Raw genomic sequence first — 18,418 nt, forward strand, 5'->3', positions numbered from 1 at the left:
ATTTTTGTGTGCATGTACCGTCAAATCAGATCTGACTGGTACAGGAAGAGATTGCCCCTCCTTCCCCGGCAGAGCATCTGGTGGATTCGAACCGTGCACCTCTGGGACTGTAGTTGCAGCTTCTTGCCACTAGGCCACCTGAGCTCCCCTAGGGTCTTTTTTTTTTTAACTCAATTATCATAAATAATCAAGAATTACCATTTTAAACATATAAATCCTGTTCTATACATTTTAATAATCTTAAACAGTGATGCGCAAATACTTTCCACCCATTCTGAAACCTGTCTTTTCATTTTCTTTGAAGTATAAGAATTTTTAATTTTTATAACTTTTAGTTTATAATTTTTTTTTTTTTTTGCTTATACCACAGAGTTGTATTTGGGGTAGTCAAAGAGAATGTGCACCTCACTTCCGGAGCTTCTTGATGGACATGGTTTTTTTCACTATCCTTCTGCATGACCTTGGCTACTGCCATCTCGAAGTCCTCTTGGGTGACATGGACTCGTCGTTCTCGCAGGGCATACATGCCAGCTTCTGTGCACGCACCCTTCACTTCAGCCCCTGAAGCTCTTGGCATGAGTTCAGCAATTTTTCTCAGGTTGATCCCCCGGGTCAGATTTATTTTCCTAGAGTGGATCTTCAAAATGTCCAGCCGGGCCTCTTCATTGGGTGGTGGGAATTCAATTTTTCTGTCAATACGCCCAGGGCGAAGCAGTGCGGAGTCCAAGATATCAGTCCTATTAATAGTAGCCATGATGACCTTGATATTCTTAGTGGCCTCAAAACCATCTATCTGGTTGAGTAGCTCTAACATAGTACGCTGCACTTCATTGTCACCTCCAGAGCCACCTTCCAGCCATGAGGAACCAATGGAGTCAATTTCATCCATGAAGATGATGGAGGGTGCGTGCTCATGTGCCGTTACGAAAAGCTCTCTCACCATCCTTGCTCCTTCCCCAATGAATTTCTGTACCAATTCAGAGCCAGAGACACGAATGAAGGTGCAGTCTGTATGATGAGCCACAGCTCGGGTCAACAGTGTCTTGCCAGTGCCGGGGGGCCCATAGAGCAGTACCCACTTGGGCTGTGCAATACCCAAGGCTTCAAAGAGCTCGGGATGTTTAACAGGCAGCTCAATAACTTCCTTGATCTCCTTGATCTGCTTATCCAGTCCACCTATCATCTCATAGGTCGAGTCTGGTACTTTTTCCACCATCATCAAAGACGCTAGCGGATCCACCTTTTTAGGCAGGATTTTGTGCAGGGTATAGCTGTCGTTTCTTAGAGCCACCCGGCAGTTGGGTGTCACATCATTGATGTCAATGTTCTTGTCCACATCTACAACAAATTTGCCTTCAGGATGTACCTTAACCAACACTTTCTTCTTATCCATCACTCGGACACCTTCCCCCACATAGGAGCCCTGTTCCTGCAGCAGCTGTAGCTCCTCTCACAAGAGTCGAACTTTAGCATTTAACTCATTCCTCTGTGCCTGCAGCCTCCGGAGGTTCTGGCTCTTGTCATTCACAATCAGTTGCAGTTCTTCAGTCTTGGACAGGTAGTACTGGCGGAGTCCACTGCCTGCCTTCCCCGCTTTCAGCTCCATCTGCTCTGGTCTGTCTAGCGCCATCTTCCCTCTTCCTAGTTTATAAATTTTTAATGTGCTTTTAAAAATAATTTTAAATTATTGTAAAATATACTTCCGTACCTTCAAGATGAAAATTATATCAAAATATTCACTGAATATCTTCTCCCAGCTCCTATCCCTCAAGCCCTAACCCATTGTCACATTTCTCCTGTGTTAGTTACATCTTACAGATAGTAACTCAAATTATAGAAGCTTTGACTAGGAAATTCATAGTAATTTTTGTTTAATTCAGGACTAATGTTAATGCTCCAGCTTATTTCCCCCGTGCTATAGGGTGTCCCTTTTGTATCCTTTGCAAAGTCCATTTTGAAGTATAATGAACAGAGTTAATTTTTTTATGGCTGACAGAAATGAAATTCACAAGCTTCATACGTACCCACTGCAAGCAGTGACTTTTCTGTTACTTATTTCTTTGCACTGTATATTTCTCACTTTTTTTGCCCTGTGGTTGTTATGTGCTGTTGAGTTGTTTGTGATTCAGTGACCCTATGCACAATAGCTCTGAACCCTACTCTATCCTGAGCCAGACTCACTGTCCCTGACACACCCCATTACCTCAGTTATTATATCAGTCCATCTCATCCAGGTCTTCCTCTCCTGTGCTGTCTGTGTCTTAACCCTTCCAAGCATGATGTCTTTCTCCAAAGACTGGGCCCCTCTTGCCTACATGACCAAAGTATATGAGATGGAGTCTCGAAATTCTTGCCTCCAAGGAGCAGCTTGATTTCACCCTTGCAAAGACAGACTTATTAGTCCTCTTGGCAGTCTGTGATGTGTTCAGAACTCTTCTCTAGCATCACAACTCAAACACATCAATTCTTCTTTCATCGTTGGTCACTGTCCAGCTCTTTGATGAATAGCAGCTATGAACACCATATCCTGGATCAATCGTGTCTTGGTCTCTGGACTGACGTCTTTGCTCTTGAGCACTGTAGAGAGGTCCCTCACCGCAGATTTCCCTAATGCAATTAATCTTTTAATTTCCTGACTGCTAGTGCCAAGTGTGTTGATTGTGGAACCAAGCAAGCTGAAATTGTTAACAGTCTCAGTCTCTTCTCCATCTATCGCAGTGCTGCCAGTTTTCCAGCCTTTTTGAGTACTTTGTAGTATTTCAAAGAACATTGAGAAAATACCTATCCATTTTGTTGTTGTTAGTGACTGTTGAGTAACCACCAACCACCGTATGGTTGTTACCCCATGCACCATGAGATGAGATACTGCCTGTCCCTGCAATCAGTTGCAGATTGGACCATTGTGATCCATAGAATTTTTGTTGGTTGGTCTTCAGGAATAGATTGTCTGGCCTGCCTTTCTAGTTCATCTTAGTCTGAACACTCCACTGTGTCTTCTTCAGGAATCATAGTAGCTTGCAAGCCTGTGCTGAAAGTTGGCTATTAGTTTTGCATTTGACATTTTTAAAGAGCCATAACTGTAGGCCTTAGAATTCATTTAGTTCAGTCTCTCATAGTAATTGCACTGCCATTTATTGGGGTTTCATGGAGTTTTGTTTGTTGGTGTGTGTATTTGGGTTTTTTCTCCTTTTAGTTTAGCTTAAAATAGTCTAAAATTCTAACTTTCCTCTAACTATTCTGTAATTTGTGTACACTGTTTATCTTTTCCTACATTTTCTTTTTATTTCATAGTATGATCTTTGAAACCTCTAAATGTTTTTGTTATTTTGAAGTTCCTATATATAATTCTGACCACTCCTTTTGTTGAATTTACTAGACGGTTACTGTGACCATTAGACAGGGAAATAAAAGTCACACACTGGAAACTGATGTCTTTTGTCTGAAGCTCCTTCTTCACCATGTCACAGCAGTACACACAGCGTGACTTGGCTCCCACACAAACTCTTAAAGAATATTTTCCAAATTTGTAGACTTCTCTACCTGCACCTGCACCTTGGAGTTCCAGAGTGCCTTACCTTTTTATCATTCTATCTCAGGGTGAGAGCAGGGGAGGAGTGAGGACAGGATGAGCTAAAAAAGTTTTTTTAAATGATATTTTGTAATCTTTTGTATTTTCCCATGGTTTACAAGTAGTTCCTTCCTTGTGTCTCCCACCCCAGCTTTGTTAATGCTTTTTTACAATTCTTGACACCAAGGAGGTACTCAACTTAGACCAATAGAAGATTCCTTAGGCAGCATTTTCCAGGGAGGAAGCTTAGAAGGCAGGGAAGTGGCTGAATAGAAGGATTGATAGAGACATGAACTGCAAGGAAGAGTGCAGTTACTGTGTGTTATGTTGTAATTAGTGCTGTAAAACGAATCTGTGTGAATGGTTGAATGGGAAGCTAGTTTTCTCTCTATAGACTTTCATTTCAGTCACAGTACTCATTCATGGCTATCAGGTCGGAGTCCACTCACAGCTGACCCTCCAGGATGTTTTCAAAGGCTGTAAATCACACAGGAGGTTACCCTTTTTTGTTCTTTGGAACTGCTGGTGGATTCCAACCATTTAGATTAGCAGCTTTCTCCCTCAGATCCCAAAGACAGATATTTAAAAGGTGAGATCAAAAAGGCACATTCCCCCATTTTGAAATTTATGAATTACTGATAGTACCACAGTTCATACTTACACTGAGAATTTTTAGTTATATGCAAAGGATAAAAATATATCATGAATTCTGAATGTAATCCATATTGTAACTGCTTATGAAGATGAAATGTGACTAGATTTTTATTCCTCTGATTTTTATCTTTCCTCTCTACTCCAAGAAGTTAACATCCAGAAATATCAGAAGGGTAACTTTTAGAAATAAGCATTGCACCCCTCAACAAGCAGCTCTGTTATCATCACACGCTTTAAAAAATATATTAAAAGTGAAGTTCTTTGAGAAAAAAATTGTCTGCCATTGATTCAATTGTAGTTCACATTGACCCTCGATCTGGTTTCTAAAGCTGTAAATCTTCACAGAAAGAGACTGCCAATTTTTCTGCCTTAAAGCAGCTGGGGGATTTAAGACACAATAGGTGGTGTGGCTTGTTAAAAGGCTTTCATTGAGAAACACAAAACAAAAGATCACACATTTCTACATTTCAGCTTCAGAAGTAACCCTGGAAGGTTCATTTGTAACTTTCTGAGATGCTGTGTATTTGGCATGTGGGCCTGGGTCATGTGGCTAATGTGGGAAGCCTGCTCTTTTCTGTCTCTCTGTTGCACTGCATGTATCTTTTCTGGAAGAAATTATGATTGCTATTTACAATAGGAATTCCTAAAGATCTTCATATGTAACTCTCATAAAACTTACTAGACATGAGCAGATAGGAACTTTGCTTACATTTGTTCAGACATTTCCTGTCAAACTCTGCTTGAAATTGGTAATAACATTTCCTTAGATTTATTGTTGTGCGGTCGAATTCTACATTTATATGACTCTAGTATAAAAGCCTGATGGCTTCATTTCCCCTCCATCTTTGTGCATTATCCCAAAACATTAGCAGCACTTACTATGTTTGGTGGTACAGAATCTCCTTAATTATTATTATTAATGTTACTACTTTTGGCTGTGATTTGAGTGAAAGTTTCAAATGCACGTTGGTTTTCCAGTCAGCAGTTCATACAATCTGCGTTATGGCCTTTATTCCCTTCTCCATATTGTAACAGCATTCTTCCTTCTTCCTCCCTGTGCTTCTACTGTGTGTTGGTCCTTTCCCTGGGCAAGTGCTTCCCTTTAGCTCGAGTATGGGTCATTATTCCAAGGACTGTGCCTTGTACTACTGATTATATTTATACCTGTCTGTTGTTTGGCTGAATGGTGAATCATGGGGGTGGGGTGGCTTCAGTTCCAGGCATGAGGAGGAACTGAAGGCCTTAGATTCAGGAGTTCCACCAGTCTCTTAGCAGACTAGTACACCTGGTGTGTTGTTTTATGTATATATTCTTGTATCCCTGGGGTAAGTACTGCTTGATCATCCCCTTAGTACATTTGAGAATTCCATTTCCAGCTATTTGGAGTAGAAATTTTTGTAATGTTGGCTTCATGGATTGATTTTTATGAAGCTCTATATAAACACTTCCAACTTACTTTTCAATTACTAATTTGAAAGTAGGAGTGGCATCCACTTCCTAAACAACATGCCTCTGGAAACTCTATAGACTTTTCAGGTCTTTTGTTCATAGGGTCGCTGTGAATAGTGCTCGACACGACATCAGTCAACAACAGATATACATATAAATATTTTTCACATTTTTTCTCCTGCTCTAGCAGAGATCTTCTGTTGCAGTCCCTCTCAGAGCAGTCACACTGGTAGCGAGGCACTATGCAATCCTTCTGGATTCAGAGGCCCTGGAGCCTGAAGGTCACCATGGTTCAGAAGTATTTTGGACTAACGTTAATTGTTAAGTTCCATCAAGTCAGAACTGACTCTTAACTGACCATCCAGCACATTTTCAGAGTCAGTAAATCTCATAGGAGAGTGCCTGTTTTTCTCCATAGACGCTAGTAGATTTGAACCTCATGCCTTTGGGATATCAGTGCAGCTTCTTACCACTGAACCACTTTGGTTTTCTTTACTTTTGTTCAAACAGGACAGGACAAGAGCAATAGTTATATCTTCGGCTGCTGCTCATAGGTTTCACGACTCTAGTTGGTACTTACCAGAGTAGGATCTAGAACCTTATATTTTTGGACTAATATGAAGGAATGGTTCGTGTCAGGTGCCGTTGAGTTTGCTCTGACTTGTAGCAACCCTATGGACAACAGAACAAAATCCTGCTTGATCCTATACGACTCATACAACTTCTGCTGTATTTAAGTCTGTTGTAGTCACTGTGCCCCCCCATCTCATTGAGGGTCTTCCTCTCTTAACCCTCCCCTTTTCCAGCCATGATACCCTTTTTTGAAGGATGTCTTTCCTGCCTAAACTATGTGAGTGAAGTCTCATCCTTGCTTCTAATGGACACTCTGGATGCCCTGTCTCCCAAACAAATTTGGCAGTCCATGGTGTGTTCAGCACTGGTCACCAACACAATTCAGAGACATTGATGCTTCTTTAGTCTTCCTTACTCATTATACAACTTCCATTCCCATATATATCAAGCAGTTGAAATACCATGGCTTGGATCATGTACACCTTAATCTTATATTGGCATTCTTGCTTTTTTGCACTTTGAAGAGTTCCTTGCAGATATGCCCACTGCAGTATGTCGAGTTCTTGGCTACTGCTTTCAGGGGTGTTGATTGTGGGCCCAGATATGTTGTTGTTGTTGTTGTTATGTGCCGTCGAGTCGCCTGCGACTCATAGCGACCCTATGTACAACAGCCCTAAACTCCGCTCTGTCCTGTGCCATTCGCACTGTCTCTGACACTCCCATCCCAATTATCCCAGTCACTGAATCAATCCACCTCATAGAGGGCCTTCCTCTCCTGCGCCATCCCTCCACCCTCCCAAGCATGATGTCCCTCTCCAAGGACCGGTCTCTCCTCACTACATGTCCGAAGTAAGTTAGACGGAGCCTCAGAATCCTTGCCTCCAAGGAGCCACCCGGTTTAACCCTCTCCAGGACAAATCTATTTGTTTTCCTAGCAGTCCATGGTATTCTCAGTACTCTTCTCCAGCACCACAGCTCAAAGGCATTAGTTCTCCTTCTATCCTCCTTGGTCATTGTCCAACTCTCTGATGCATAACAGGTGATTGCGAAGACCATGGCCTGTATCAGACGCACCTTAGTCTCCAGAGAGACACCACTGCTCTTCAGCACTTTGGAGAGGTCCCTAACAGCAGACTTTCCCATGGCAATGCGCCTTTTAATTTCCTGGCTGCTGGTGCCAAGACTGTTGACTATGGAGCCAAGCAAACTAAAGCTGTGTACAATCTCAATCTCTTCACCATCCATCCTGATGCTGCCGATTGGTCCAGTGGTGAGAATCTTTGTCTTCTTGACATTGAGCCTCAATCCATATTGCAGGCTGCAGTCCTTGACACTCTGCAGCAAGTGCTTCAGGTCCTCCTCAGTTTCAGCAAGCAGGAACTGAAGAACAAATTCAAACCTCGAGTTGCTATAATCAAGGATGCTTTCGGCAGAACGTTAAATGATCCCGGAAGTATTAAAAAAAGATGGAAGGAATATACTGAGTCACTGTATCGAAAGGAATTGGAAGACACAGAAGAATTTCATGAAACAACATATGAGCAAGAGCCTATGGTGATGAAAGAAGAAGTTCAGGCTGCTTTGAAGGACATGGCCAAAAATAAGGCTCCAGGAATAGATGGTATACCAATTGATATATTTCAGTTAACAGATGCTGCCCTGGACATGCTCACCAAGTTGTGCCAAGAAATCTGGAGAACGACCACTTGGCCAACTGACTGGAAGAGATCGATATTTGTTCCTATCCCAAAGAAAGGCGACCCAACCGAACGTGGAAACTACAGAACAATTTCACTGATTTCACATGCAAGCAAGATTTTACTGAAAATTATCCAAAAACGACTAGAACAGCACATCAACAGAGAACTACCCGAAGTCCAGGCTGGTTTCAGAAGGGGTCGTGGTACTAGAGATATTGTAGCTGATGTTAGATGGATCTTGGCTGAAAGCAGGGAATACCAGAGGAATGTCTATCTGTGCTTCATTGACTATGCAAAGGCATTTGACTGTGTAGATCATAACAAACTGTGGCTGACTCTGAGAAGAATGGGAATCCCTGAACACTTGATCGTTCTAATGCGAAACTTATACTTGGACCAGGAGGCAGTCGTCAGAACAGAGCAAGGGAACACTGCATGGTTCAAAATTGGGAAGGGCGTACGCCAGGGATGCATCCTATCTCCATACCTCTTCAGCCTATATGCAGAACAGATTATCCGGGAGGCTGGGCTCTATGAGGAGAAATGTGGGGTCAAGATTGGTGGACCATTTATCAACAATCTGCGTTATGCGGATGACACAACCCTGCTTGCTGAAACTGAAACTGAGGAGGGCCCAGATATAGAATCTATTAATATCTTAATGCCTTGACAGTTTTCTTCTCTAAAAAGTAAAGAAATATTTCTTTGTCACTGAGTTTAATGTGATTACTGGACCCATAAGAAAATACTTGTGATTTTCCCTCCATAATTATTGCAGTTCTTTGTCTTGATTGCAAGAAATTAATGTATTTTACCTGATTTTTAAGTATTTGTCTTTAGCTCTAGAAAACAAAATTTTCTTAACAAAATAGTAATGTTTGCAGGCAACTTAAAGCAACAAATCTCTTTATTAAAGCATGTTCTAGGAGACCTTAGTCTGGCTATGTATGGGGGCATTGTGTACCAGGGAGGGAGTCTTTCTTTTACTTTTGAAAGAGAGGAGCAAACTGGAGGGCAGGGGGAGAGGGCTGGGTGGGTAGAGAAGTGGCAGCAATAAATGATTGGAAAGCCAAATTCTCTGTAAATGTTCATTAAAATTATTTTTTAAAAAAAGAAAGAAAGATGGGTAGATAAAATGCATGCTGTAATCAAATTACTGTCTCAAAAATAAATAAATAAGTAGAAATTAAAAAAAAAACAACAGTACAATTACGGTCTAAGTTTTAAGTAGAACAGTTCACTTTTTTTTTCTGTTCTAAAAGTCATACTTGCCAGTATTGAATCATTTTTTACTCACACAAATTGCTGCATGGATGTGTGAAAGTAGATCAGTATCTACTACTTATGTTTTCGATGTCTATTTCAAGGATTTAGGGGTTATTTTTCTCTAAGCCTAGGTTGATTTTTCACTTTTACCATATATTGTTAGGATGCTTTTAAAATACACTGTTTACTAAAATGGTGTATTACAGTTATCTTTTTATAACTGTAACTAATTAGATAGGATTCTTTAAAGTTTTGGTTTCTGTTTTTATTAATAGTAATAAAGATGGTAAGCAAAAGTCGATAGAAAAGTTAACATGGACATGCTTTGAAAACTTCGTTTTAAATGTTAGGCATCGAGGCTGTAGAACTCTTTGGGGCAGAAATAAAATACATAAAATAAAAAGTTTGTACATGAAAAGAGATACATGGTATATATTAGCTGTGAGATTATATATTCATTAAGACCTGGACTAGCAAGTAGTCTAGATCCGGAAGAAGTTAATGTAAGTATTCGTAAATGGGTTTGTATTTCTCTGATAAACAGCACTCTCCTTCTGTTTGTGATCATAGGATGAAAGCTCTGTAAGCTTGTATATGTACATTTTTACTGCTACATCATGTAGTGTGCTCTTAAGATTGAGATCTCATTCCCCAGGAAGCATTTCTGTCTAAGATTAATTGCCCTTTTAAAATCAGCGTTTGATGTATTCCTTTGGCTATATCCTGACTTGGTTTAACCCTCTTTGACCTGACCTCACCGACTATTACTGCCGTGGCTGAGTCAAAATCCTTCAGCATGATGTATGCACTTCAGATTTCAGCCTGTGGTTTTTCATGTCAATGGATTCAATTAGTTGGCATTTTACTAATGAACATATCAGAGGTTAAAGAATTTATCAGCCAGAAATCTAAAAGTGCATCTCTTTTTTCTTCAAAACTTTTTTTTTTCAGAAATACTAAATATTTTTTAGAAGTTGTCCTTCAGCATCACACGTTCAGAGATAGTAAATCAAGTCATTTTCTGCCAAATTATAAAATATGAATGTAACATTATAGAGTTAAACACTGTGGTTACAGCAGTTGACCTTAGATTTATTTTAATCATATTCATAAATATGACCCAAAAAGTTAATTAAACTGAAATTTTCTGATTAAAAGCCAACATGAATTTCCATTGAAGGAATAGTATTAAATTCTTTAGCCTGTTTTAAATTAAGATGGGCTCCTGTATTTAGTATACTTATTAATAGTAATTAGGAAACTCAGATATCTCACTAGGAACTCTGATGAACTGTTTTTAAAAACATTTAGGTCATATTTTATGTTGAAAATTGAGTGAAGAAATGATTGAGGAGGAGATAGGAGTAGAGCAAGTTCTTAGTAATAGAAATCTCTAAAAGACATTTATCACAAACAATGAGGCATTGTTCTTATATATGTTTAAAATTTTTTAACAAAGCTTTTGAAAGAATTTTCTTTTTCTTTCTAAAGTTTTAATTTCTTTTCAATTAAGAACTTTTCTAAGGACTGTTAAATAACAAGATTAGTACAATGGGATCATTTCACTTCTAGGTCATGTGCTGAGTATGTATTGAGAGCACTACCAAATGAGTTTGCAATGCTTTAAAAACAGTAGTTTTTCTCTCATGTTGAACATTCCATTTAATTGTTTGCATCTTGTTGGGTTTCGTTTTTTAATGTTTTTATAAAAGTATTGTGCCATGCTGCCTAGAAATGGAGTTGAGTATATGTTAACGTGTGACCAAATTCTCACAGCCCTTTTCATGCCCAATCATGTAATTGAACCCATGATTTTCCTATATCTCTTTGCTATATCTTGTACTTGGAAGATTGCCTAGTACCATGAGTTTGTATACAGGAAGACAATGGTTATGGTTTCTTTCCTTTTGTAACTAAACCATGACTCTTTGTAAACCAGTTTTCTATCCTCACTTTGTATACTTGGCTTTCTTATGTTTTTGAGATGGAGTGGTTGGAGATGAGAGTCTAGAGTCACTCCCCTTGGAATACTTTTGACTTGTGCTTAAGCCTTCTGTGGGGCTCTGTGCTAGGTGCTTCATGTGGGCATTTCATCAGATCCCCTATGTGATCTTGGAGACTAGAAATTGTCTACTCTATTGTATAAGCACACTCGGGTGACTTGCCTGTGAATTTAGAACTATTGAATTAGTAGCCTATGATCATTTGAATTCTGATTAGAAAAACTTTACTGTTTAAGCACATAATAGGCACGTATTCATTCACGTACTCACTCCTTGCTTCCAAGTCAAAACCAATCATAGCTGACCCTCCAGGCGGTTTTGAGAGGCTGTAAATCATACAGGAGGAGAGACCTCATCTTTCTCCAGGGGATCAGCTGGTGCTTTCAAACTGCCCACCTTTGGGTTGGTAGCATAATTCCCTCTTCACTAAGCCACCAGAGCTCGCTCTCTCACACACATTAGACCTGCTTATCTTTTCTAAATCAGTGGTTTATAAACTACCCCACAGAGTTCTCTCCAAAACTGCCAATACAGTCAGCAAACCAAACCTGAGGCTGGCACAGACATGCATTAATAGCTGCCCCACCCTCACCTGTGTTCTCCATTGGGTTTCTGCATAATACTTGACTTTGAAGGAAAATTCGTATGACCGTAATTTGAGGGAACATTTAAAACTAGCATTTATCTTAGAGGAGGGGCCCAGCTTCCAGATTTTTCAAATCTCCCGTATTATTTCTCATGCTCAGCAATATTTGCAAACCATGAGATTAAAATCAAAGCAAACCTGTTGCTATCATGAGTTCCAACTCAGAGACCCTGTGGGACAGAATAAAACTACTACCCCATGAGGATTTCCAAGGCGCTCTAACTAGAGGGTCAGCCAAGACTCAGTTCTGACGCACGACAGTGAGTTTTGAGAGTAGGATCTTCACAGAAACCAGTCGACTACCCATTTCTTTTTTCCCACAGAGCAGCCAGTAGATGCAAACCATTTCTGTTTGGCAGCAACCACTTACCCATTGCATCACCAGAGCCACTTTTTCAAGCCTTGTTATTTCATATGAAAGGAAGTGACCTCAAAGAGATAAGAGACCTGCCTAAAGCCATCGGTTACTAGAATTGGAATTCAAGTTGCCCATTTCTCTTTATCTTTCAGTCAAACATTTTAATGGATTTCTCTTTCATGCCTTCTTGTTGTGATTGTATATAGTTATATAATGCTGTTAGGTGCTGTCAAGTCACTTCTGACTCACAGTAACCTGGTGTAGAGCAGAACAAAGTACGGCCATCTCTGAACCAGCTTCACACTGGCTGCGTGCTTGAGCCCTTTGTTGCAAACCATCTTGCTAAGGTCTTCCTTTTACGCTGACTCTCCTTTATCTGGCTGTCCTCTTGGGACCAGTACGTCCAGATAATATGCACAAAGTATGTGAGAAGTCTTGCTACATTCACCTCCAAGTTGTATTTATAACTGTACTGCTTCTGAGAAAGATTTGTTTGTTCTTTTGATGTGATTCTGTGTTCTTCTTCAGCACTACAGTTCAGTTTGGTCTTCTTTATTCATTATCTAACATTCACATACATATGAGGAGTTTGAAAGTGAAACCTCAGACACTTTGGTCACTTCTTCATTTATCAGTCTTTATTGGTCTCTTGTGAGGACTTGTATTTTTCTTTATGTTGAAGTATAATCCATGCATGTATGTACTTAAATATAAGAAAATAACTTTGTTCTAACTAAAAAATTGCACTTATTATTTGCTTGGCTTGTGACAGTTCCTTTCATTTGCTTCAGTTTTTGTTTTGTCTCTATATGTAATTTCTATCATCTTACTCATACAAGAGAAATTTATTAGAGTATATTTTTTTTAAATGTAACACAACTCAAAAAAGCTTACTTTAAGTTAGGATTGGACATTTGGGTTCATTAGGCTACTGGTGATAAGAAGTTCCTATTTTTATTATTATTGCAGCATATGTTTACATTAGCACTGTAATAATTTTAGGTTACATAAAATAGTACCATGTGGACAGTCTACAGAATATTGATAGCATACTCTAAATTTTTCACAATTGAGTGAAAAACAAAAGTGATACTGTGTTAGATTAAAAAAGTAGAAAGCTTCAAACTCAGTGTTTAGGTGTCCTACAGCGAGTTTCCAAGATTTTGAATCCCACGTAGAGGGATTGTCCATCTTTCTCTTGTGGACCTGCTGATGGATTTGAAGTCTGGAAGAAATGTCCACTTAGGGTGCACTACAGTGGCACCACTGTAGACTGTGCCAGGAGAGCTCTCTAAAGAGAGAAGAGAGATATAAACATCAAATATAATTAACTACTGTGGCTTCATGAGAAAGTAGACCCAGAGGGCTAAAGGAAAGCCCAGTTGGTGTGCAGTTTTTTGGAAGAAACACAGAGGAAACACAGAGCTGGTGAAACAGGATAATAAGAATATAGGAAGTTCTTGTCCTTTGCTTGCAACTTTTTTATAAATTTGAAATTCTGTCAACGTCAGAATTACTCGTAACCAGTGCCCCTTAAGCAAAGGAAATTCACATAGAACTTGTTCACTTGACTACTTTCTCAAATGTTTACCTACTTTAAAGCTTTAAAGTTAACTTTTGAAAAAATCTGAGTGGGTGGGGTGTGAAGTAACATATTTCTCCTGAGTCATTTTCTTTGTAGTGACATATTTCTCATTCCTTAATATTAAATTCTAGATTTCCATTTTGAAACACAGAGACACGTTTACCAAAAACGTGGTTTACTTTAGCAATATCATCAATATTTCCTTTTTACTGTTAGAAAAAGAGAAATGTGTACTAATTTTCTCTGTTCCCATTTGTTAGTTCTGATATTGCTAAAATGTCCAGTCATGCTTTGTTATTTATGATAACAAGGATTAAGATGATAGCATATATACTTTTTTACATATCTGGGAATATTTTTTTAAAAAACTTTAATAGTTATCTAGGAAGACCCCTTTTACTTAGCAGTGCTAACACATTAATTAGTCTTGACATTATATCTTACCAGCAAGGAAATTAGTAGATCTGTGGGAACATTTCTTGATCTATTACTATACACCAGGCACCATGCTTAAGCACGAAGGACAGAGTGGCAAATAAAAGAGAAAACATTGGCAGGAATTCCAGGGGAACCACTGTCACATTCCTAAAAGCCCTCTTTTCACTGTTGTCCTCTTGTGGGAAATGAGAAAACACCAAGGATAGAATATATACAATATACCCAAATGTTGTAGTGTTAAAAGTTCTTCTGAACTCTGCTTCTGGCTTCTCTGCACTGCCTCGGCAGTACTTTTGATTTACGGTGCTCTCACCTTCTAAACCAGAGAATCACTGGTGTCTATTCTGGGCTCTGATAATGTGATTTAGTAGTTTGTTGCACAGCTTAGAAAATCTATCTGTCCTTTTCCCTATAAGGATTGATCTTATACTTTTCAAACATCCTATATATCACTGGGACAATGGGGGTTGGTGTGTGGGAATCAGTGAGCCTGGTTCAGGACAGGGCAGACTTCAGAGCTGCTGTACATAGGGTCACTTTGGGTCGCAGGCAACTCAACAGCATATAACAGCAGCACCATAAATCACCCACCGGCTTTGCACCCACATTTAAATATTGCTTTAGACATAGAATTCTGTATATTGAGTTGTGATTCTGCTGCTTCTGCTCTGTTTCCAGATATCCAACTGTGACTCAGGCTTAAGGAAAAATTTAACAGATGAGGAACTTTTACTATTACACCACTGCTCTTTCATTTTTGACTCAGTGCTAAGTAGGAGGAAGATTCTGAGAATATTAAAATATTTCAAGGAAATACAATAAGAATATGAAGAGAACTACACCGGAAATGTTTTAAAATATTCTAAGAAAGTGTTAATACGGTAAAATCTTGGAATTGAAGCATTTATAGAGAATTAATCATACTGGATAGCTGAGGTTTTAAAAATCTTCCCAAAGTTTTTTACCATGCTGCCTGTCTTAATCTGTATATAGTTTTATGTTTTATTTATATGTGATTTATATCATCATGAAAACTAATCATTGTAGTAACTATAATCACAACTGTTTAAAAAATATGTATAGTTGCAACAAGGGTTGAAAAACAATGATGGCATTCTGTTGAGTCAATAGCATTATGAAGTGATAACATTTTCCATAGTTTTTAAAAACGATGACACAGTGATTTGGATATTTGCTTCAAACTTTTTGTTTGACTTTGGGATTGATAGTGTTGCTTAGATGTTAGAGGGAGAGATGGAAGGAGGCACTTATCAACATTCTGCAGTGGTTTTGGTCTTCTCTTCTTGTCATATATTGGCTATTAAGCTGCCTTTAACAGGAGAGAAAAAATTTTTAAGGGGTCTCTTAATTTCAGATGTTAAAATTTAACATTTAGGCCCAAATGCATACATAACCTATTTTGTCTATACATTAGAAAATTAGAGTTTCACAAGTCATTTTTTAATAGAATGGAATGAAAAAATTGAAGGAACCTGACAGGTTTCAACGTTGTATTTTAAACAGACCCTAAAAAGGACAAGCAGGAATTGATGTTGCCAAAGGACAACGCAAAGACTTTTGGTGTTCATGTGTTTTGCTTTGTTTTCCATTAGAGGAATTTGAGTTTGCTTTCTTTGTTCTCGTGCAACAATCTAGGATATTTCCACATAAAGGTGATCAGTGTATCGTCCTGATATCACAGATAAATAATTTTAAATTTTAAATTTAATTTAGAGTAAAATTGGAAGTTAAAAGAGAAATGTGAATTGCAGGACCCTTTTAACTAGACAATAAGTGTCAAAAATCAATGAGGTTTCATAACTAAAACAGAAATCCCTGAGTCACTCTTCTTTCGTATTACAACTTTGACTCTTACTCTAATAGTAATACTAGAATGTTTTCTTATATACTTGGACAGCCTCACTGAAAATGAACCTAAAACTCATTTATTTAATTAAACATCTCTCCAAATACAGGTCCAATTATTTTTGTTGTTTCTAGTCCCATTTCTCTCTTAACTTTTAAAATATGCCTTGACCTACTTCTATACCTGTCATTTAGAGTAGGTAATGACTACAGTTTTTAATGTTCAACTAGAATAAATTTGGTCAGTGGGTACAATGGCCTTGTTTTCGCTGCTATAGTTTCATTAACGTCAATCTTAGTTATGAACAGTAATTAAGAAAGACTGAATACTTTCACATATAGCAACAGAATTTTTATCAGAATTCATTGTAACCCTCAGGTTTCTGTTTTGGGTGTACATATTGCAACATTTGAACTTTCTCCATGTCCACATTTCCTGTTGAGAAGATTGAGGAGGTTTAATTTGTTAAAGCTGTAAAAATGCACTTAATTCACTGGAGGATCCTCAAAACTGAACAGATTTTCCCCCCTCCCCTTCCATTCTTTTTGATTCTTACTGATCATTGTTGCATTTCTTTCTTGGAATAGATGGGGAAAAGAAGAATCAAGTGATGATTCATGGAATTGAGCCCATGCTGGAAACACCCCTGCAGTGGTTGAGTGAACACCTGAGCTACCCAGATAATTTCCTTCATATTAGCATTGTTCCGCAGCCAACAGATTGAGAGGTCAACTGTTTACCTGAATGGGATCACTCTTAGACAGGATTTACCAGAGCATGTCACTTTTCTGCTTCAGTCAGGTTTGGTGGAGGCGGCCTGACCAGAAACACTTTGCCGCTGCAAGCCAAACCAGAAGAAGATTCCAAGTCAGATAAGGGCAGTCAGGCTGGCTGGCTTTGCATCACCACTGCTTTCCTCCACTGCCGTCATTAAGCCTCAGCTGCGACATGAGAGACTTCACAGGACCATGGCGGATCTTTTGTTTTCTTGTGAAATATAATGAAGCTGGAACCTTTGGCCTAAGAAGAAAAATGGAAATATGTGCCACTCAGTTTGTATTTCTGATTAACAAATAAACAGGGGTATTTCCTAAGGTGGCCATGGCTGAGCTCAAGAGAGTGGAAACATTGGTTTAATTTTCAAGAGAATTAGACTTAAGAAAGTAAAAGAGAAATTCTGTTATCAAAAACTTGCAGTAATTTTTTGTAAAAGATCAAATTACGGTAAACCCATCTTTCCTTAATGAAAATTTCCTATGTTCACAGTCTGTCTATTGGTATGCAAACAATCTTGTAACTTTGATAATGAACAGTGAGAGATTTTTAAATAAAACCTCTTAATATGTTTTGTCATTGAATAGCATACAGTTTTGTCACTTTTCATGTACTTTGACTCCCGTCCAGTGGATCACTGTTTTTACTCTGTGTTCCCCTGTCCCAGCTGTCCATTATTGGGATGAGTAGCGTAGGGCATAGGTTACCCTATCTCAGGAGCTGTCAGAGAATTTCTTGCTTCCTGTTTGTTCTTTACATGCTGAAAGTATAAACAATGTTAGATTTGGGGTTTGCTATTTTGTTTACCAGTACAAATCTGTCAAATCACAGTGTGGTTAAGCATCTGTTTAGGGTAATTTTTTTTTTTCATCTTGAGGGAGTTGGGGAACCAGTCCTTTCCAAGCCAGTTTGTTTGGGGGGTATTTTTTGGCACCAGGACTAATATTTCGTGTGGTTCCTGTTCCACCAATCTCTGAAGTAAAATGTTACTTATCTCCTGACTGCAGTAGCTTTTCAAAGTTAACTTTACCAAAAATACTCAGATATTACTGGAGTTCTTATTTACTATTAGGAACTTTACTGCACTTTATTACCAAGTCGCTGAGTTTCTAGCAGCTCAGCATATTCGTGCATCACAGTATGTCGTTGTGAGCTAGCTTGCTGTCCATACTGAATGTTGGCCCATTTGAGAATGTTAAAAGACTTCTTATCATACAGTAATGGCTTTAGATTGCATAATATAAATGAACGTGTTTTTTCCTAGAAAAAAAAATTACCATGAATGTTTACTTGAGATTCAGTGCTCAGTGCTTTCTTCTTTCTTTAAATTTTCATTGGCAAATAGCAACTTGACTCACAGAAAGGGAAAGTCATACTTGTTCCAAGAGCAAATATTCTGAAATGGAAATGACAAAGCTCAATGAAGAAAACAACCACCACCATGTGATACCAATCTGATCTGAGAAAAACAGAAGCAACTTGAAAATAACTGGCCAGTGTAAATAAATTAAAGAAGTGGAATTTTAATACAGGTAGG

General features: G+C 38.6%; 1 protein-coding gene and 1 pseudogene across 2 annotated transcripts in view; one reads left to right on the top strand and one right to left on the bottom strand.

Moving 5' to 3' along the window:
- ATG5 (autophagy related 5) overlaps positions 1-17,467 on the top strand; it is a 121,879-nt gene extending 104,412 nt beyond the window's left edge. Inside the window, exon 7 of one of the 2 annotated variants that reach the window (XM_006881178.1) lies at positions 16,695-17,467. In XM_006881178.1, the coding sequence (XP_006881240.1) occupies positions 16,695-16,831 (137 nt within the window). In that variant the 3' untranslated portion in view covers positions 16,832-17,467. The remainder of the gene's footprint in view (positions 1-16,694) is intronic. The other variant, XM_006881179.1, reaches the window with a different exon arrangement.
- Positions 406-1,630, bottom strand: LOC102865187 (annotated as a pseudogene).
- Positions 17,468-18,418: the final 951 nt, after the last annotated feature.

This window comes from Elephantulus edwardii, unplaced genomic scaffold (genome assembly GCF_000299155.1).
Source record: "Elephantulus edwardii isolate Elephantulus edwardi_28Jun2011 unplaced genomic scaffold, EleEdw1.0 scaffold00013, whole genome shotgun sequence".
Lineage (NCBI taxonomy): Eukaryota > Metazoa > Chordata > Mammalia > Macroscelidea > Macroscelididae > Elephantulus > Elephantulus edwardii.